At 39.9% G+C, this 22412-nt stretch overlaps 1 protein-coding gene across 1 annotated transcript in view; it reads left to right on the forward strand.

The window, feature by feature from the left end:
* KCNQ3 (potassium voltage-gated channel subfamily Q member 3) overlaps positions 1–10630 on the forward strand; it is a 732470-nt gene extending 721840 nt beyond the window's left edge. The window contains exon 15 of the mRNA XM_085604907.1: positions 7166–10630. Within this exon, the coding sequence (XP_085461033.1) occupies positions 7166–7897 (732 nt within the window). The 3' untranslated portion in view covers positions 7898–10630. The remainder of the gene's footprint in view (positions 1–7165) is intronic.
* The last annotated feature ends 11782 nt before the right edge of the window (positions 10631–22412 follow it).

The raw sequence follows: 22412 nt of genomic DNA on the forward strand, positions 1-22412 counted from the left end.
TTAGTCTGCAAATACATACTGGCTTTCCTCTTGGAGAGGATGAAGAATAACTCTTGGCATAAGTCAATAACTGTATACCATGCCATTCTCCAACTGTCAGGATCTGAAACAAAATTACTGCAGGATTCGGAACCACTGGACAAAATGGAATCACTATTTCATTCTGGAGAAAATTGCATCTGGTTTATGTTTATCCTAACAGACTTTGTACTTATTATTGACCGTATCTTTTTTCCTATGAAATCCCATACCTCTACTGTGACAGTATGTCTTAATCATATTTAGTGAAGACCGGAAACAACCAAACTCTCAAATCATGTGATTCAATTTTAAACATTGACCCATCATCTTGGGTTTCCATTGCTACACCATCCAGAGTGCAGTAAACCACACAGTTCATCCGGCAAAGCAAGTCTCTGCCTAACAAATAGACAGGACTTGAATCACATAATATGAACTGATGATTATTCTGAATTGATCATATTTAAACAGGTTCATCTGCAGTAACATGGTTAGCAATCTGTGTATTACTAATATCTGCAACTTGGACTTCTCTACACGAGATGGGTAGGTTTAGAACCTCTACAGAACAAACAGAAGAGCAGGCAGCCCCTGTATCTTTCAAGAAAAAACCTGGTAGCCATTGACTTCATCAATATATGGGTCTCTTTGGTCTACCTCCAGGACTGAACCTAAGAGGAAATCCTCTGCCCCTTTAGGCACTGACACTGTGAATTAATTCCTGGAAAAAACTGAGGAAATCCTTACTCAAAATTAATGGATTCTATTTGTACCCTGAGCTAGAAACCATTTTGTTTCCCATGTTTTGCAGCACCATTGGGGCTATTGACATTTTCATTAGAAACTGTCCTTGATCTTGCATATTCTTCCAGGAGCTTGTTGGGCTGAGCCTAATGACTGTGTCTCCACCTGATTTATATTCCGCTGCATGTTAGAAACAAATCATTCTGGATTCAATGTGGATTCTGCATGTCGCCAGATCCACTGACCTGAAGTGATGCCCAGTCCACAGGAACGAAGAGAGCTCTCCACACTCCCCAAAGACAGCCCCCCTGATATGGAAAAGAGATTCTCTCATTCAGGAAGGCTAGCCCAGGGAGATGCGGGGAATGATATCCAACACAGGTAGCCTCTTCTGAATCCCCACAAGGTTCAAGGAAAGCGAATTCAAATGAGTGTCCTAGGAGAGAAAACAAGAAATGCCCCAAATGAAATTCTATCCCCTTATGTAAATCTCAAAAACTTCGTAAGGATATTATGCCTGTCCTGCCGAGTTAGTCGTTCCACTTGAATTAATGAATTAATGAATGAAAATAAACTTATAATGCGCAACTAAGCCCAAAGGCATCAAGGCGCCTAACACAAAAAGATCAAAACAGACCAGGAACCAAAACTACGGGTAAGCCTTGGCAAAGAGCCACGTCTTTAATGCCTTCCTAAACATAGGAACAGTATATTGAGTTTTAATTTCAGTGGGACAAGTATTCAACAGTTTTGGGGCTAAAGACGAGAAAGCCCTCCCTCCCCATTTAACTCTTCGGAAACGGGGAACTGACAGCAGATACTTTTTCAGAGAGCGAAGGTTTCTGCCCGGGACGTACGGTACCAGTAAGTCCTTCACCCCCTCAGCCCCAACGCCAGATAGAACCCCGTAAGTCATGCAAAGGATCTTAAAGATGATCCTGTCTTGGATCGGGAGCCAGTGCAGACTCTTCCTGGCAGCAGTAGCCGAAGAAATCCTAGGAGCATCAAGCACAAATTTGGCTGCCGCATTCTGGGCTATTTGCAAACGTGACAGGAGGCCCTTATTTATGCCGGCATAGAGAGCATTGCAGTAATCAAGCCGTAAGGCGACCAATGCAACAACAATCTGTTTGCGAGCATGCGGCGCAAGATAATGTCTGATTTTCCTAAGGATTCTGATAATACCCCAGCAAGTAGCAACAGTCTTATTAACCTGCTGAGACATGGAGAGAGCGGGATCGATCAGAACTCCCAGATTACGAGCCAAGTCCGTGGGAACAGGGCATGCTCCCAAAGAGGGGGGCCACCACTCAGAGGACCAGATGTCCCTGTTTCCGCCAAAAATGAGAACCTCGGTTTTTTCCCCGTTCAGCTTTAGAGAATTGTAAATCATCCACTGGGAAACTGCCTCCATGCAGTTCCGACAGCTGAAAGCGGAGGTACTGCCTGAGTGGGAAAGGGACACCATAATCTGGGTGTCGTCAGTGTATGACACCATCTCCATCCCATAGGATCTTATTAACTTGGCAAGTGGGGCCACATAGATGTTAAAAAGGGTAGGACTTAAAGCCGACCCCTGAGGGACCCCACATTGGACAGGAAGGGATGGAGATAGGAATTCACCCAATTTGACTGTCTGTTCCCTCTGGCCAAGGAAGGAAGCCAGAAGGCTCAGGGCCAAACCATCCACCCCTATCTCCCTGAGACGAGATATTAAAACCAAGGGAGACAGGGTATCGAAGGCGGCTGTCAAATCCAACAAGACCAGAAGAGCGGTATGGCCCTGATCAACCTCCCTGCGGATGTTATTGAGCACTACCGTAAGGGCCGACTCCGTACGATGATGTCTCCGGAAGCCATGCTGGGAGTGATCAAGACAGCCCGAGATGTCCAGAAATGCCGTCAGATGCTCATTCAGATGAATTTCAAGCATCTTTGCAGGGGCAGGAAGCAATGAAATCGGGAAATCAGGGTCTAAAGTTGGCTTCTTTAGGAGAGGCTTAACCACAGCACTTTTTCCACAAAGAGGGAAAAGTACCCTCCTGTATAGCCCGGTTCATGATACTCAGGAGCGGGGGCAAGAGGGTTTCTCGGCATTCCTTAAAAACTCTAAGAGGGCAGGGGTCCAAAGGGGACCCTGATCTGATCTTGCTTAGAAGCAGGTCTAGTTGTTGAAGGGAGAGCAGTGGAAAGTTGGACAGATTCACAGAAGGGGCCACCGTTCCCCCACCCACACCAGGTAAGACCGAAGGGAGGGGGGACAGCACAGCCCTTTGCAATTCAAGGGCAGAGTAGATATCGGCTATTTTAGAATGGAAAAATTACCAGCCAGATTTGATAAGGAACGTATGAACTTTGTGAGTGATTCGAAGAACAGTGTAAATCAGGCACATCAGTTATTTCCTTCACAGTCCACAGAAGATCCGAAGAAGAAGAGGCAGATGAATCCACAAAGGTTTGCTTTCAATGTCCAAACATGTTTAAAGGCGTAAATTCCACAAAAAGTCTGACTTTACAAATTCGTAGGCCTCTTAAGAGCATTCACAGTCTATTACTGAGAACATATGGAAGAATTCCAAACATAAAGACTTTGGCACAAATTAAAAAAGCTGGAGTATGGTTCAATTTCCCAAAAGGCCTTTTATTTCGGGGGCGTTTATTCAGCCCAATGTTGCCACTTGATATTGGGGCCAGAAATATTCATGAATTGGCCCTTAAGCCAAAAAATAATCAGAGAGGTGCTACTGTAATAAACATGGTCGCGCATTAGATATATACGCGACCGTGGTTGCAGCAAGAAAAAGGACGCGGCCGCGAAAGCAATCTGAATATGGCCGCGAATTATCACACACTGCTCAAATAAATAAAAAAAATAGGTGCTGCTCATTAAATGCCTTTAGCGCTACTGCGCAATAACAGGCAAACGCTCAATCCACAAAAAGAATCAGGGAGCGGTAGCGTGCCAGCTGGCAAAAGAAAAGGAACAAAAAGGATTGGCAGTCCAAAAGAAATAGGATTTAATACCTCCACAGAAAAACAGGTTTCAGCCACAGCAAGGATTATCTCCACGAAGGAACAGGAAGTGGGTGTGGTCTCAAGGGTGAAGTTTCCGGAAGCCAAGCACTGGGTCCATCTGCTGGCCTGCATTTATACCCTTAAGGGAGCGTGTATAAATTCTGTCCTTCTTCAGCATGGCAAGGGAATCTCTCAAAACGTTCTCTATCTCTCTGCAGAGCAGGCATTGCTACCCCTGACTAACTGTGGGGCCATTTGATGGTACAATAGGCTTGAGCTGTGACACTGCATTCCTGTGTCCGATGGCCAGTTTTATAGCAGGAATGACAAGTAATGCTCTCCTTTAACATGTGAGTTTTTTAAATGTGACATGTGCAATGGATAGAGTTTTAATTTCAATACAGGAGTCGTTGAAGGAATTGGTTATATAATTTAAAGCTGGTGGGGTAGAAACATGATCTTACCCATATTTGGGACTACCCCTGGCTCTTGATAATCAAGGTGGAGGTACAAATGTATACCTATTGTATAAGTGATCACTTCCCCTTGTTATGATGAATTAGGTACTCCTTACGGCCTGGTAGAGTTCCCATTGTTTATTTAATCAGGATTTTATTGTGTTTTATACTGTTTTATAGTCACAGTGTCTGCTGTATAATTAATATTTTAATTGTATGTATTGTGGTACTTTTTTTTATGGCTATATATGCCAAATATAAATATAATAACAATAACAACATAATTCTCTTCATGTACTTCTCTCAGGGGAAACTCTGAAACGTTCTCTAACTCCCAATCACAAGTAGACACCCTTACTTTCTTTCCCACAAGTGAATCTTTTTTTTTACTAGTAATCCCTTTCTTCAACCTTTCCCTGTATTTCTTCAAATCCCTCAGATCCTTTGTCTTTCCTACTAAATCTTGAATGTGAGCTCATAAGGTTATACAATCCAATTATTTTATTTCATCATTAGTCAAATACATTTTTATAATTTCTCTGCACATTTCTCATTCTTCTGATGTCAATCTCACTCTCATCAGCCAATCTTTCAAGTGTATCCTTTGCCATGTTTGCTGTATTGCTGCTTCTTTCTTTGAGCAGGTATCTCCTTTAACCCACATTGTATAACAATAACATATCTGTATCAATGATTCCTTGCAAACGTTCTCAAATTCAGTGATTAAAATCCCAAAATTAAAATCTCTCCCTTTGTAGATTCAATTGTAAGAGTAGCAGCATGTATGTCACTTCAAGTTGAAGAAATATCAGCAGTATCTATGCTAGTACTCGGCAAAGCTGTCAATAAATTCTCAGGTGGGGTACTCGCTGGAGCACTCACAACTGTATTGTTGAGAAAAATATGCCCAAAGCGAGGCGATGAACAGTGACTAGTAAGGGCAAAAGAAAACCAGAAATACGGACATAAAATAAGTGATGGTATTCAAGGAGCTAGTTTCAAATCATTTATTCTGTAAAAATATTGATATATATTTTTTGTAAACATTTTTTTATATATGATTATTTAAAATACATTCATATTTATCTGATAATGCTTATTTACAATAGATACAAAGTTCTATATATGCATAACAAAATATTGTGCATGATGATACAAAAAGTTGTAACTAATCTAAATAATACAGTATATGGACTGAACTGGTCTAATTGTTGATCAATGCAGTGTACATTTGATTAGTTCTGTCTTATACAGAGAAGTTGTATTATTATTTCAAGAAACTGGCGGTAGGATTTACACACACTACGTGTGTTTCGGCATTGCCTTCCTCAGGAATCCGTCTCATAAATACTCTATAAAGCTGTATATGTGGAGACCCAATAGTTCATGGAGATAAAATAGTTGACTCCACGTAAATAACTCAATGTAGGTTGCATCTCCTTTTCAAAGGGCGCTCAAGACATTCAGTTTAATGTTTATAATTTTTTGAAGTTTGCTGTAGAATTTAATTAAGGGGGTTTGATGTGTAGAACAGAACCCCCAATTTTCCTGCTGCCAGCCACATTAATTGTGCTGAGCGATGAGTTCGCTATTAGTCCACATGATTCTATGTGGATATTCCTTCCCAACTCTCTCTCCCTAAATGTGGCACAGGTGTTCTCTTTAATGAAGGAGCACAGCACCGAAACCGTTTAGAAGGATCCTTCTGACAGCCTTCAGCCTGGCCTCCGGCTCAGTGAGACTCACAACTGTAAGCATAATCAATCCCTTTGATTGTACACCTGCACTATCTCTTGCTGCGGCCACATCAGGTAGTAAGGAACCATGCCCCTGTGTCTGATGCCATCAGTATATGGAGGCTATCTGGAATTTAAAAGATCATTTAAAAGGGTATAGTCCTCATCTGAATCCCAGTCTCAACTCTGCTTCTCCCTCATTTTTTTTCTGTTTGTTGTCTCTTTGATTATTGCAGGAAAAACTCTCACTCCCACCATTATGTTCTACTAACAGAATTTCTCTTATCCATCCTACTTTGAAGGATAGTTCATGAACAGCGAACTATATAAAAGTGATACAATTTCGCTCATATATGCAAGTGTATTATTTAAAGCATTGGACTCGATTTATCAATATCAACAAGTCGATGCCACCTAATTTATGAGGTTATATGAAATCACACAAATCTACATGGTAAATATTTGGAAAATTATGTGAAATTAGAATAAATGTGTTTTTTCCATTGTCCCAAGTGAAATTTTCAAATGCAGATATACCTTGTGTAAAAAAAAGTGTTAAGAGATACTGAATGAACATTGTTTGAAGCAGAATCTATTTTGTGAGAAAGACCTTTCTTTTCCAGTAAACCTCCGACCGGTAAAAATGACTAAAAACCTATTAAATGGAAATCAACAAATTTCATAAATGTTGCCAAGCTGAATATTTTGTCTAAAGACTTATCACATAGTTGTTTTCCTTTTTTGTTGAAGAAATTAGCACTGGTAAACCACAACATTTAGGGATAGTGCACACAATTACACAAAAGGTGTTTGTGGAAGAGCATTTCTAAAGAAATGCAATCTATTGGTGCCCTATTTTTTTTCCTTTTCTTATGGTCATTATGCAATAACTATCATGTGGTGAATTTTATCCAGGTGTGACAATGGTCACTGGATAGGCAAGCAGGCGCACATATTTAAATGTCATCAGTCTTTTCAAAACTTACTTGCAAGGGGCAGTGGGATTGCAAATGATTGATAGTCTCTTGCTTAAATGTTCAGTTTATTGCTGGAGTCAATGGGGTCATGGTTATATAGGTGAAAACTTAATCTTGATAGATATTAGGTCTAGCTTCAAATACAAAGCATAAGTTATTAGTATTACTTGGAAGATTATTCTAAACATTAACAGTGCTCTGTTGTCTCTTACAGGTTAACGACATGGACAAAAAACTTGATTTCCTAGTGGATATGCACATGCAGCATATGGATCAACTTCAGGTGGAGGTGACAACATATTACCCTTCCAAAGGCACAGGCTCTATAAAGGAAGAGAACGAAGTGGACAGCAAGTATTCGGAGTTTGAAAGGGTCATTTATAACTACTCTGAATCTTGCACTCATTCGACTCCATGTAATTTGCACCAAGTTCCAATTAACACAGTAACACCATATGGTGTGTTTGCGGAGGACCCAGTAAGCTACTGTGGACATTTGCCCTTTGGAGGACAAAGTTGTGGGAGGATGGATCCACCCTCTTCAGCATCATACCCAGAAAGGCCAACAGTTTTGCCTATCCTGACACTAATTGACACCCGAGTCAATTTCCAATCCCAGGTTGACGTTGCCAGCTCCTACGCAGAAAGGATTTCCCCCCCTCAGAGACGTAGCTTTACCCGAGACAGTGACACACCACTATCCCTTCTGTCTGTCAACCATGAGGAACTGGAGCGCTCACTCAGTGGATTCAGCATCTCGCAGGAAAGGGATGACTTTGCTTTTGGACCAAGTGCAGGATCAAGCTGGATGAGAGAGAAGCGCTATCTGGCAGAAGGGGAAACAGACACAGACACTGACCCATTCACACCGAGTGGACCGATGCCCCTGTCTTCAACGGGAGATGCCATTTCTGAGTCAGCATGGACCCCTTCGAAGCCACTTTAGGCCATGCAGGCATTTTTTTTGTCCACAAACTTTGTATATTTCAATGCACACTTGTCCAATGCTCACACTTTCAATCACTGAAGGCACATAAAATGCATGTCCACTAGCATTAGCAGTTCATGAAAATGTGTGAACACACTTTCTTTCATACCAATGAAACTAAGCAGCTTCTTTTCCGCATGGTTTGCATGAACTTACACTATATAACTGCGTCCGATATTTCCTTCTTCTTTACTGTTGAGTCATATCTACCTGGCATTCCAATTACAATGACTGGATCTATGCAGAAAGCAACTTGGTGGTTTGTGCTCCTTTTGTTAACAGACCAACAACATGAAACTAGTTCTAGGAAAACTTTTCCCTGTAAAAGCTTCTTTTTTATGTCTCCTTTGCCTGTCTATCATTATGAGTGCAGCTTTTTGCATCCGAACTAGCCAAAAAATTTAATATTTGTTTCAAACCCTACAGAAATGTGGTTGAGACGTATTGACCTAAATGAGATGGTGTCTTTTATGATATGTCACGTCAGATTACACACTCTAAGAATTAAAGCTTTTTTTAAATTACATGGCGTTGAGTTTAGGAACACTCAGGTTGCCTATAATATACTTATTTTTTATGTTTTTGGCTACCTAAAATAAAAACAATGTAAATCGTTTTAGTGGCAGGTAGTGTGAAACTGGACCAATTAAAATGTGTTAAAAACTTTCGTAACCACACATTTCTAGCATTGTCATGGAACCAGCAACGTTGCAGATTTTATTTTACCAAAAGTGAGGTATGCATACGGCAGTAGATCACTTTTTTTGGGATAGGCTCTCTTATGAAAACACTGCCACAGTTTGTGTGGGGTTGTCTCTGAAGGGGTACCAATTCTTCATGATTTTTTCTGCACACATAAAGGAATACTAATCGGACAGGGTACACAGGATGATTAATAAACCTGTGTGAAATATTCACAGCACTATTCCTCCTACTTCATTCAATGCAACTAGAAATCACACAAATTTGATGAAATTTCCAAAATTAAAATTCTGCAAAATCACGGATTGAGCTCTAGTTTAAGGAGAAAAACCTTCAAATATAATTGTGCGGACTAAAGATTTAGCAGGATTTTTCACCCACAGCAATAGTGGTGTGAAAAAATCAAACATATTAAATGTCCAATTTAGCCTCAAAAATTGATTGGTTGAAGATATTGACTTGAAAATGACTGCAGGAAAATTATTCAGCATCTTCGTAACTGAACAAAAAAAGCTAACCCATACAATTTCATGCACTGCAAATTATATACACCAAGCGTGCATGGTATTTCTACACATTAATAAGAACCCCACAAAAACACACAACATTCAAACCTGGATTATTAGATAGTTCAGTTCACAGGGCTTTTGAGACATTGGCAACGACACTGTGGTATACACGCAAGATACATAAAGTAAAATATATTGCAGGTTATTGATCTACCTTTATTTTCATCCATTTACAAGAATGTACCACTACCCCGACACCATACATCTTTACCATTGCCTTTCAGCTTGACCCTGAACTTTACACAAATTTTAACCTCCGTTCCTTTGTGCTCTTTTTCTTTTCTAAGTTACCTCATCTCACTCGCTACTCATTCCCTTTTTATGGTCAAGCTTGACTACACAGCTGTTGCCAACAATTATGTGAGCATCGCTAGAGAGGGGCTCCTCCCGCATGTTGGGAGCAAGGAATACATGGACAGACATTGTGTGCTTCCATAAAAAACGTGATTGCCATTCACTCAGCTGTGAGCATTTTGTTTAGTTATTCAGCTGCCAGAGCTTGAACTTTCACTGGCACACACATGGCGTTGTTATGCTATTAAAGTTTCTAAGATAGCTAGATAATTTATGGTGTTTTTCTCTGGCAGCAGCACAGATGGGAGGAGGGCAATCCTTAATCTACAAGGGTGTTTAGGTCTGTCTTGACAGCGCAACTCTCACCAGAACTCTTAACCTACACCAAGTTCTTTGCTTCACATACAAATACATATGCATTCCCATGCTATATACTAGTAATGCTTCACATTACCATGCAACATACCTTTAAAGCCAGACCTATTGGCATTGCCGATGCTTGTTATGTTTTTCTATGAGTGGATCCCTTCTCATTCTCCACACTACTCCACCCTTCTCCAAACCATCTAGTTTTGAATTCCTTTATGCAGGATGCCACAGTATTGGTTGGGAGTTCCTGCACCTTTCCTTTTATATAACGCCTTTCCCAGTCCTTTTATTTTGCTCTCGTTGGACCATAAAATCTAGACTGGGAACTGCTCTTCCCTTCTTATTTCCACACATACATTTCACCCATCTTTTATTTTGGAAACAGAGACTGGATTCTTCCGCTCCCCATCCCTAGACCTTATTCAAAACATACACTTTGTTTATTCCCTCTATAGAGTCCAATTTGTAAAATTAATTTTAAGCGTACCTTTTCACCACTGCAGCTTCTTCTTCTCATATGAGCCAGCCTCTATCATTCTCATAGGAGAAAGATTTTTGCTTTTCACATTTTTTCATGAAATAATTACTTTAATAATGCAAACACTTTATTTTTCAAAGAGTAAAGTAAGTCCTTTGGTGGTATTTGTTAAAGGTGGCAGCCAATGTAAAAGCATTCATGTTTAATGTAAGTTTATTTAATTATATGTTTTTGAGTTCTGGGGTAACTCTTAGGATGGTGTCAGAGTAGTGGAGGTTATGTGATGGGGTACTCAGCATTCATCAGAAGAATGATTGCTCTTTAAGTGACTTCCGCAATGTATTCTGGCTCGTATACTCAGGGAGAGGTGGCAATCTCACACACATCTGGTCACAGACATATTCACATCAGTTCAAATTGTAGCAAAGCCATTGGGGGCAGTTTACTTAATAGAATTAAATCTGCATCCATAAAGGTACTTGCATGAACAGGTGTAGAGCTAATATTTTTTACAATTCACAAATATTTCTACTGGAAAGCACAGGCAGGTGCAGGAATCTATTTGTACTAGTGTGAATGTTGTGACATATTCCTTGGACTTTTGTTTCTTTTTTTTCTATACATGGAAGACATTGTTCCCATGGAGGAATCTCTTAACTAGCATCCCCTTCAAAGTTGATAGTGATTCATCCCCTGCTCATCCTGGGAGGGGAGTTACTTCAGCTTTTTGCTGGAGTAAATCTCTGATCCTTTCTGGGGTGGGAAAAGATCATACTTGAGTTTGTAAATCCTCACATTCTTTTTTGCACGTACTTCCCAACCCTTGCATAGGTGTTACTTCAGCAAATTCCTATGCTCTCTTCGTGAGTTGATTTCCAGTAGAAAGTCAATTTGCACCACCCTGGATTCTTTTGTGAGTTCCTAGCAGCCGTAAATCAAGATATTTGGGTCATAAGCATGTATTTACAACCCTAAATGCCATTGTGAATCAGGCATATAGTGTGATTGACTGATGAAGGTCACTCACTGTCTAATAAGCTTCATAGCTTTAAGCTTTTAGCTACGACACTCATATTCCTTAATATTGCACTGGAGATAAGCCCCTTGGAAAAATGTTCACTGCAAGAGATTAAATTGCCCATCACACTATGGTGTATGGAATCTGATTACAGTACAATAATATGTGATCAAATTTTATTTTCTTTAAAAAGCCTGAGAGTATATGGAGACCTTTTAAACTTTTTCTACTGTATTGTCTCAAGACAAATGTTCCGTTGTGTGGGAAATTGAAGCCTAATAATTATTAGCTATGTCAAATCTTCCACAAGCATGGAATATTGTTTTTTCCGCACCACCAATTCTTTCTTCTCCTAATTTGTTTCCAATTTCATATTGTAGATTTTTACTTGTTATGCTGCTTCATTACTTATTACTTTGAATCAATTGTATGGTTCTTCCCCTAGCAGTTTCATTGTTCCAGCCAACCGGTTAAAGGACTATGAGTTCAAAATACAATATTCATTTTAGGGACAGCCCATCAATCTTAAAAGGTCACCATGGATTTTTTATGTGACACAAAATTCAATTAAACCTTCACTGCTTTGGTCTCAGGGGAAATGACATGAAGTAGGACTTTTCACCATTGGAAAACCATGGACACAGGCATTACGTCAGTGGTATTCCTGTAGTGAAATTGTTGTTAATGTTGTGCTTCTTTAAGTTTTCATGGATGAGCCCCACTCTTGCCCTAATTGTTTTGTGTTTCTTTTTTTTGTCTCCCACCACCCCAACCAACCATCCCCTGCTGTATCTATTTTTGTTCTTCTACTTTTACTTTTCTCTGGAACTCTTTAAATCTTTAAATCTCTTTAAGGAAGAGTCACAGCAGCGAGGAGCAAGCCTCGACTCTGATGTGAAGCCTTGTTTGCCTTCAATGGCATGCATCCACTCTGCTACCGACCTCTGCTTTTGTTTTCATGCCTTCAACGTTCACTTCTGTTTGTGGTGACGCGAGTGCTGCCATCCACCAGTTTTCTCATAAATGTAGCATTTTTGAGTCATCATGCCCCCATGAATCCAGTTATGCAAGACACACGAGGATACATTCAATATTAAAGTTGCAGTTGCCTAAAGCTGGGAAATTCATGCTTAGTTGTATAAGATTCTACAGTATGATTCTGAACAGTAAAACAACAAAGACAATAAGCGTATCCTTTTGAGCTTATCATGTTTTATAATAGAGTTGTTAAAACAGAGTTTGTAAAATATGGTACCTGAACTATGACAATATTTAAAACGTATTCCCTTGGATCGTCAATTGGTTGTGTTACGGCTCCCATAGGAAGGAGGACAGATTGCCAGTATGTACCCTTGAAGAACAATCCTGTGCTAGAGCAATAAGCAAAGAAGTATGAGAGCATGGGAGCTTCGACATGCATGTTTTGCAAATAATTTGTGGACTCATCTTTCCATAGAGTGTTTGTCATTCGGTTGGTAGGCCAGATTACTGAACAAATCTGTATATAATGAGATATACTAATTGACATATATTCAAATATCTTAGCTGATGGCAAAATACTATGGTGCCGATTCACAAAGGCATATAAGAGCTCATAAAAGAGCACTCCTGTAGTTTGCTTTTATGTACACTAACATGCATTTGTAAATTAGCCCCAAAACATCTAAAATGGGAATGAAATAGGAATATCCCTAAACAGATAGAGCAGAGTAAAAGGACTGTGCCATCTTTGGACTTTTACCAATAGACAGTTGGACGTTTCATGGCCAATTCACAATAGCATGCAAGAGTACATTAAATAGTATTCCTTTTGTAGTACTTCCTGTATATACAAGTGTGTTTGTGAATCACTCTAGGTCTTTAGGGATTGAAAAGATTTAGTGCACACAATAACCTGATAGGTACAAACTCTGGCTAATACTGAACTATAAAAGCTATGTGCAAAATGACTCTAAGCTTCCTCTCTTTGGTAATGCATTTTTCTATGAAGTTAACAGTACTGTCTAAGCTTCTTCCCTTTGGTAATGCCTTTTTCTATGAAGTAAACAGTACTGTCAGTCAAATTCACAAATATCTATGTGATCACCCAAAAGTAAACAGAATGAATCACTCAGACATGTGACCCATTTCATATGCCACTTGGTAATCTAATTTCTACAATTTTCATGCTGCAGTCCAAAATTATAACTGAGAAATCTCTTTTATATATTTTTATTTTATGTTGATTTAATTGTCAAGTAAGACATTACTTACTAAATAATTATATAAAGGATGCAATGCCTCCTTCAGCCATCATTACAACTTGTCCATTCTATCAGAACATTGTTCCTATCAATTGTTTTATTTTTTGCAGTTTTATATAGCGCAAACTCGATCCGAAGGTATCAGAGCACTTTACATGAGCACCAGTTACATTTCACAAAGACACATTCGTTTTTATTGGAAGGCACAGAGAGATTAAGTGATTTGGCCAGAATCACAGGATGTTGAGCTGGCGCTGAGACTTGAACCTTGTTCTCCAGCTCCAAAGTTGGCAGCTCTGGCCGTTATGCCCCATCCTCTCCAAATCCTCTCCGTTGTGAAGGCAAACAAATGCATAAGTGATATGAACCCTTGAACCATATATAAGTTCATAACGAATGTTGCTGTTGTTTTGAGCAAACTATATCTAGTCCTAACACTAGAATTTACAATTTTAGAATCTATGATTCTATGATTTAATCCATGTAAACTTTTCCTATGACAATATTTTTTGTAATTGATCATTAACCCAAAACTTTGTTTCTGGATATCAAACAAAATTATTACAAAGGTTTATCATACTGTGTGAATTGATTGTTTTAGTCAAACAGTCAAATCATATTTAATTTTCTTAATTCTCCCAATTTAGTACTAAGTCTGTAGCATTTCTGGAATGTCCTAATGTGTTCTGTGAGTTCTAATACTGTTTCTTTGAAAGGCTGCATAGTGCTTGGTTTGTTTTCTTTGCTATTTCACTTCAGTTTGTACATTTCTGTCATAGACATTCCTAAAAAGTGAATTGTGCAGCATTAGGGGTGAGTGTTTTTAGTGTTTCTTTCTCAGGTAAATGATTTGCCGAATTTGTAAGATTTTAAGTGGAACTCTCTCAAGAACGCTAATTGACTTCACACGGGCCAAATACATTTTCACTTATAGGGCGGGAATCCTAAGTTATGAACATATGTATTTTTCCAAGTGAAAAAACTTGTGGCAATGTTATTCCAGGCAAAAACTACAGGGAGTGGTTTGCATGAATCACAACATTTTCACAGGGGCAGATATTGATGAACATTACTTTTTCAAATAGAAAGGGATGCTGCAGCATGAGAACAAACTAGCTGTATGTATTTAACATCTTATACATTAATTTATGACTGATATAAGATACTCAACATGATTTAATTTATTTACACATAGGTAAATAATGTATTAGCAGTTTGTGCAGTTACTGTTGTTGGAGAAAACTCATTAAAAAAAATGCAACATAATCAGTGGATCCTACAAATAGTTTAAAAAGTTGAAAGCCATAGAACAGTGATTATTACTTCAGAATAATACCAGGACATTGTGATTGCATACCGAATAACTGAATGCTCTGTACTATAGTTAATACAAGACCCTCACCCCATCGCTTCAGAAGCTGGTCATAATTATAGATTTGCTCAAACATTTATTTTGCTCCTGCCCATTACTGATGGCTGCCCTTCATTATGTGGTAGATCTACCTAGTAGCAGGTATCTTAGTTCATCCATTAAAGCAGTATCTTAGCACATCCATTAAAGAATTACTGAAATCCCAACAATGGTGTGTAGGGCATTCATTGATGCCAAAGTATAAGGTCTCATCTGCTTTTCAGCCATGCCCAATGCTACTGTGGGCCACCTCTTCTACTGCTAGCTGCAATGTAGGGAGTGGTGGCACATTGTTCCTGAACAGGTAAACATTTGGCTAGTTTATTTTGAAACGTGTGTGTGTGTGTGTATGTGTGTGAGGGTGCCAATTCAGACTGATTTCCCTAAGACCCACATGAGTTGTTCAGCAGTTGCAGTAAACACCCACCGCCATTGAGCGGGGGGCACAAAAGCCTGCCTGTACGCCAACACCTCCTAATTCTCCTCCACTTGGCAGAGACAGGTGCACCCATCCTTTGGAGTCCCTGGTAGAATGAATTGCTCAACCCTCACTCCTCAAATAGGAGGAAGGATTATTTACTGTTCAATTAGTTGAATGGTGAATGTGAAATAATAAGTGTTGAAAGGTCCATGGCAGACATAAATGTGTTTTAATTACTGTTACAGACTGAAGAAATAGAGTAACTGTTAGAAGTGCACACTGCTTCTTGTTCATCTGAGATAAAAGCCACCAACAATGGGGGTTAGGCTGTCAGCACCTCTGGTGATATTGCCACCTGATTAATATATCATAGGTGGCAGGTATGTCACTTCTCCACTTGTTTCACTGCCAAGGTCAGGAGTTCACCCATCATACTTAGGTTCAGAAATCCCATCAAACCTAGAGTGACCACTCCACTATCATTTCTGATGGAGTTAACTACATGGAATACCAACCTGCAAATGGTGGCTGACATTCAGGTACAAGTGGTTTATCATCTGTAATATGCTGTTAAAGACTGCTATGTGGCCGTAACAATGTAGCCCCAGTTTGGAGGACACGTGCAGTGCCCACATTTACTGGCAGAATTTCTGCCACGATTAATGGGGAATTTTCCACCAAAATGTTTCTCCACTAAACCAGCCATTTGGTGGATAAACATCAGACACTCAGGTGTATAGCCCTTAAAATGGCTGATTTTCCGGCAACTGTAGATATCCCATCGCTTTGGTAGACAGAAAATCAGCCATCTATATCCTAATTTAGCCTACCAGACTCTTTTCTGTGCAGTTACTTTACTCAATTGAACTAAACCTGTGGCAAAGTGTGTGATAATGAGGGCACAAAGAATTAAGTATATATTGACAAAATAAAGCCTTTGGGTGATGACAGTGGTGAAATGAAGAAGCGAGAATGGAGATGAAAGCTTTTTCCCATCTTGGAATATTGATTGCTGTTTGTGCAATAAAGTACATACGTCGAGGCTTGATGCATGTGCTTGCATCTAATATTCCACGATACAGCAAATGCTTCCAGTAACTTGTATTTATTTATTTATTCATTCATTCATATTTATTTATTCATATATATTTATTTGTTGTACATGCAATTATTTGTGTACAGATTTACTTAGGGATTTATTAATTGAATATTTGCATTTCGTCCTGAACAGGCCAGCCCAGTTTCAGCATTTCCTCACTGCAGAGAGCAGCTAAATAGAACACTGCCATGCGTGCACATTCAGTGTGTGTCAGACATATAGATGCTTTTAAGTAAACCTGTTGCACTTCATTAAGTTTTTTACACGTTGCATCACTACGTGTGGGAACACAGCACTCCCGAGTTTCGCTATGGATATTTTAACATGTAGAACCTGAGCTAAGGGTGTCGAAATGTGAGAGACAGATGCAGGATTTGGGACAGAAACACCGATTCTTTATTAGGTAAACATGATTCTCAAAATGATAATTTAAAAATGTGTGAAAGGAAGATGAAAACAGCTGAGAAGCTTAAAATAAATTCACTTTTATTTTTCTCAAGAAGGCGAAAGAAAAGTTTGTTGTGGCATGGAATGTGTATCCTCCATAGTTTGATATCACTGACTCTTTTACAGGGCTTTTTCTACAGTGTCTCCCTAACCTCACTACTGACTTTCTTCTCACTACTGACTTGCTTCCTTCCCTCACTTCTTTAGGTCCTCATTTTGTGCTGTCCGGTGCAATACTACCGCTAGGGGAAATATTTATCCAGCAGAGTACGCGTTGCTAAGAGTATCTCTGGTGCTGTGTTACCTCCACATTACCAGTTAGGCAGGTTGGATTTTTTTTAAGGGGAGGGTGGATGTGGGGGGCAGTAGGGCAGCAATAGTGCTTGTTATGCCCCATTTTGCAGTGAAACAGTGGAAATGTGGGTTATTTCCCCAAACACATTTTCCAGGTATTCGCTGTCGAATATGTGGGTGGAGAAAACCTCAGGTGAGAGTGAAATTCACTCATGAGTTAAAATGGCGATTTGGACAATTTTACAGATATGTCAGTTTTCCTATGTTCATACTAACTATTCACTTGTCTCACCAACAGCATGCTCACACCTTTTAAATATGCCAAATATGTCCTCCTCTAGAAGTATTTGTGGGAAGGCTCAGTGGGCTATTGCAGCCATTGGTGACCTTTCATCTTGCTGTGGTCAATAACAGGAATGTCATTGATCTAGATATCAATATATTGGCAAATCTGCAGTTTAAACTCAGTTTACGCTGCAGCTTACGAGTACACAAGTCCCGCTCAAGGCCTGCTTCTCCCTGCGCAGGGAATGTTACACCCCCCTCAATTCCTTGTACTAAGGTTTTTAATTTGAACTCAGTGAATTTCCTTGTACTTTGGTCTGCGCTATATAAAAACGTATATAAACAGCTAAATATACACATCAGCCAGTCTTGCACAACTCTTTTCAAGAGTTTACAAGAGTACATGTTATCATGGAACATGTTACCATTCCATCTTAGGTCTGAGTCTTTTGGAACAACCTTTCTTAAAATGTTGAAAACTTGGCTGTTTCAGTCACTATGATGTGGACGGCCATCGACCGATGTCTACTCTGCAGCACAAGGTTTAACTTTGAAATTTAATATGTCTCTTCTTTTGTCATGTTAGCCTGGTGTAGCTCCTACGGGACATTCTCTAGCGTGGGGAACATCCATTTGTAGCAACTACGCGCTTTATAAATCCTATTATTAGTATTATTACTACAAATTGCAGGCAAAACAAAACAGACCCGGCCTACAGGTGTGCTCTTGAAATCTGTATCTTAACATTGCAACAAGACGTAAGAAAAACACCATTGAGGGCCATTGGCAACTGAAATATGACGTAGACTACGCACATAAGGTATGGCTTGGATTTCTTGCCACACTATATAAATTCTTTATTCTGGAACTCTTGTCCCATAGCCCCATGACCTATGCTTTTTAGACTACCTGTAATAAATGCACTTCCAGCAGCTACCCTGTCCAGCAGACATAGCACCACAATAACCCTCAGGTAACCATGTGCTGCGCTGTTCTGTGTGACTCACTCATTCACATCTTAATTTAGTTTCTCTCTCCCAAGTCCATAACCGCTCATCATTTCATAATCGTAACCAGAACGTTTTTCGTACACGCTTCAAAGATCGACTTCCCTAGTCTCATGCACCGTTCAAGACCTTACTTTAATAACTACCTATTCTCCTTGTGTGTTTCTTTAGGTGAACGCAAAATCAGATGTTGATCAAATACTTCATATTTCAACGAGATAAGTTATATGTAGATTGCACCAGTTGTGTTAAATCCTTAGGTGAGGTATAAATACTAATTTGCCACTTCCTAATTTGTCATGACATGAAGGCCTTTCCTTCCCGGCAAATTAAAAAAATGTCAGCAAACACTATTTAAACAATGTAAAACAAGGCAGTGGCAGAAGGCATCTAATGCTTTATCGATATGTAAAAGTATTAGCATAGCTCAAGAAGAGAAGTTTGTCATGGCTTAGGGTAGGGACTAGTTGTGGCAGAAACATTTAGCTTAGAAGCAAAACACGCTCACACTGCCTGATGGGAATTATTGCTTTCAAGGAGCAGATTTAACATTGCTTGGGTGGAATTCTGTTGGTTTTGTAAAATTTCAAAGGTTTGCCACCCTATCTCCCCCTCCCCCATATTAAAACCAGCAGAGCACCACGAGCCAGCGAACCAATAGCAAATAGCCAATAAACGAGAATGTTTTGTTCAATTTATTTTCACTTCTGCATTTCACTTAAAATACATCGCCAAGGTCTTATAGACAAGCAGGCATTAGGATTATCACTGTAAATCTGAATCATAAGAAATGTTTGACAATGAGTATTTTCAAACGATAGGCAAGATATACCTGTGCATGATGAAATCAAACTATTAAATACAATTCGATTACAATATCCTACAAAATGTTTTTGTAATTGATGACTGCAATGAATCCAAGTAGTAATCAGTTGAATGGAATGGTGGTATGCTGCATGTTAAAAAACTAATGAAACCTAATTTTCAAAGTAGCTATATAGAATTGATCTGCTTCACTATCCTTTGGGAAAGTACCTAAAATATATTGGATTTATTAGGTCTCGCCTATCGTTGCAGTGCGAATGCGCTGCCATCGCTTTGCGAGGCATGCAGTATATACTGTAGTGTGGAAGCTTCGTGGAAGCTCCGCCCACTCTCTGCCCATTGACTTTTGTAATAAATGCTGCCTTCTGATTGGCTTGAGGCTTGTTAGTCCCTTCTCATTCATCATTTGTATCCTTCCACGGCTATCGGCTCCTTTACTCCTAACACTATTTTCTTTTAGGTCTCGCCTAGCGTTGCAGCGCGAATGAGCTGCATCGCTTTGCGAGGCATGCAGTATATACTGTAGTGTGGAAGCTCCGCCCACTCTCTGCCCATTGACTTTTGTCTTAAATGCTGCCTTCCGATTGGTTTGAGGCTTGTTAGTCCCTCCTCATTCATCATTTGTATCCTTCCACAGCTATTGGCCCCTTTACTCCTAACACTATTTTCTTCCTTGTCTCCCCACCCCACCGCCCCCTCCCTCAGTCTGTGACTTATTGCCACCTTGAAATATGTGAGTCCATGATGCATGCTGTACAAAAACTTCTCTTGTTTAATGAACTAGATTTTAATGTTACTCTAAATATAATAAGACTCTAGGCAACATTCGGGGTATGCATGGCAACTGACGCCTCTTGGTTCACAAATGACATTATTGTTGGGCGGGAGGAGCAGCAGTGTTTTAACTCATGCTTAAAATGAGCACTTTTAATAACTTCCTCTAAATTCAGTACTATGATCTTGTGTGCTGAGGTGACGCACTAAAGAAATGCACTTTTTTGAATTCTGAAGAGACATTATCGCACATTTATATCATGTTTACTGTATGATTAACATGCCGATCATTTTCATGACTCGCCCTCATGTTCGTATACGCTTGGCTCGTCTCCGGCTGGCTCTACTTGCTAATTAATATATTGGCTCGCGCACCTCTAACAAAGAGAGATGAATGGATACATGGCAGTGAGCCCGGTAGATGGTACAGAAATAGACTGGTGCAGACAAACAGACAAAGTCAGTCTCCATTGCCTCACATCAGAATCATCACTTTCAATAACCTGGAAATCTGCTGGCAACTCCTGCATGCCCCAACCTCATCCCCCTCACCTATTCTTAGCAGAAGCAGCAGATTCTGAGCTGTGCCCTGCTGGTGCAGAGGAGCACAGCATAGTCTGTAGAAGCGCTGGGATCCCTAGCCTCTCCAGGCAGGCACCTAAGCCTTCGGGTGCATTCACACTCAGAAGAAATGAATACATTTTGTTGTGTGCTTTAGTCGCCCCTCTGTGAGCATTCAGAGAGGTAGTTGTGTACAAACAAACAACAGCCACAATACCGTACGTTTTGAACGTGTAATTTAATACCTGCTCATCGAGTACCTCATTGGCTGATCATTCCATGGCACAACCAAAATTACATTTGGACACATTTACTCAACTGTAAAACACTCCCGTCTATGGGTCATTTAACAACTCGGGGCTTTGGGGTTAGGTAACCTACTTTGGATGCTGTGTAAAAGAGTAAATACAAAAATTAATGCAATGAAACTAAGCAACCACTACTGTCTAAAACACTGTGAAAACTGACACGCATTCTGGCATTTTGTTTAGTTAATGTCAATTTTCTCATAGATGCGAGTAAAGTATTCTTAATATCTTAATGAAATCTGCACACTTTTAACTAATAGCACCAGGTCAACCTTTGACAACTAGGCAATGAATACATTTTCATGTACTCCCAAAGCACCTCTGCCCCCCGCCCCCTTGGCAAACTTCATTGCCTTCCAGTGTTTGGAGGATAACCAAAACAAAGGAGAGTGAGTCAAATAGTCCAGAAAATTAAAGAGAAGCCAGGATTCGGATTCACATGCTCCGATCCCGATCGCGTTGGTTAGTCTGTAAGCATTACTTTTATTAATGAGTTTCGCATTAGTAAAGCACCACGGTGTGCATGTGTGGTAACACTTCACCCATGAGGTACGTGCCAAACAATTGTTGACACAATCCACACTTTGCGTCTTTTTCAATATATTTATTACGAAGTGCTGGTCCTTTCCAAGAGATTTTGCACACTACATACATTCACTCCAAAAATAAAACGTGTAGGTAAAAAACATTGCCATTTATAACGTCAATAGCTCTAACTCACAAATGCGAGACCTATTTGCATTGCAAATACTTGTTTTTGTGAAATGTTTATGCTTAGTAGGCCAGTCCACACTTTTGTTTCGTAACTCTGCCCAGGATTCTCGCAGGGATTCCCTGATTTCTTTCAGCAACCACTACTGGCTAGGTGTAGCTCCCCTGAACTCAAGGGCACACGCCTTTATTTTGGGGTTTCCACTGGACTCCTCACTGAGAAACATCCAGTGCTCTTGAGGGTCAAACAATACATATTTCACAGGATTTGAAGATGCCACCAGTGGTGAAAGGATCAGATAAAATGTGTAATGGGAGGGAGGTGTGTGTGTTTAAAGCTGCTTAAAAATGGCCAGCAGAGCAAGATTACAGAAAGTCCTTTATCTTCACAGGAACAGTTGTAAATGTCACAATACTGTATATTTATTGAGCATCTCCTGTGAAAGGGTAGCAGTGTTTAAACCAGTCTTGGCGCTTGGGGGAAGGGGCTGTACTTGAGACCTAGTGAAAGTTCATTAACCTAGTGCTTGATTGGGGGCCTTCATTAGATGAGCTGCCTAGCAAGGGGACCCTCATATGATATTCCACACAAATGCTCCTCTCTGCATGGGGGTAGCTGGTGCTCCATCAGTGACTATGCTATCCCACAATGGTCAT

This window comes from Triturus cristatus, chromosome 5_1 (genome assembly GCF_964204655.1).
Source record: "Triturus cristatus chromosome 5_1, aTriCri1.1, whole genome shotgun sequence".
In the NCBI taxonomy this organism is placed as follows: domain Eukaryota; kingdom Metazoa; phylum Chordata; class Amphibia; order Caudata; family Salamandridae; genus Triturus; species Triturus cristatus.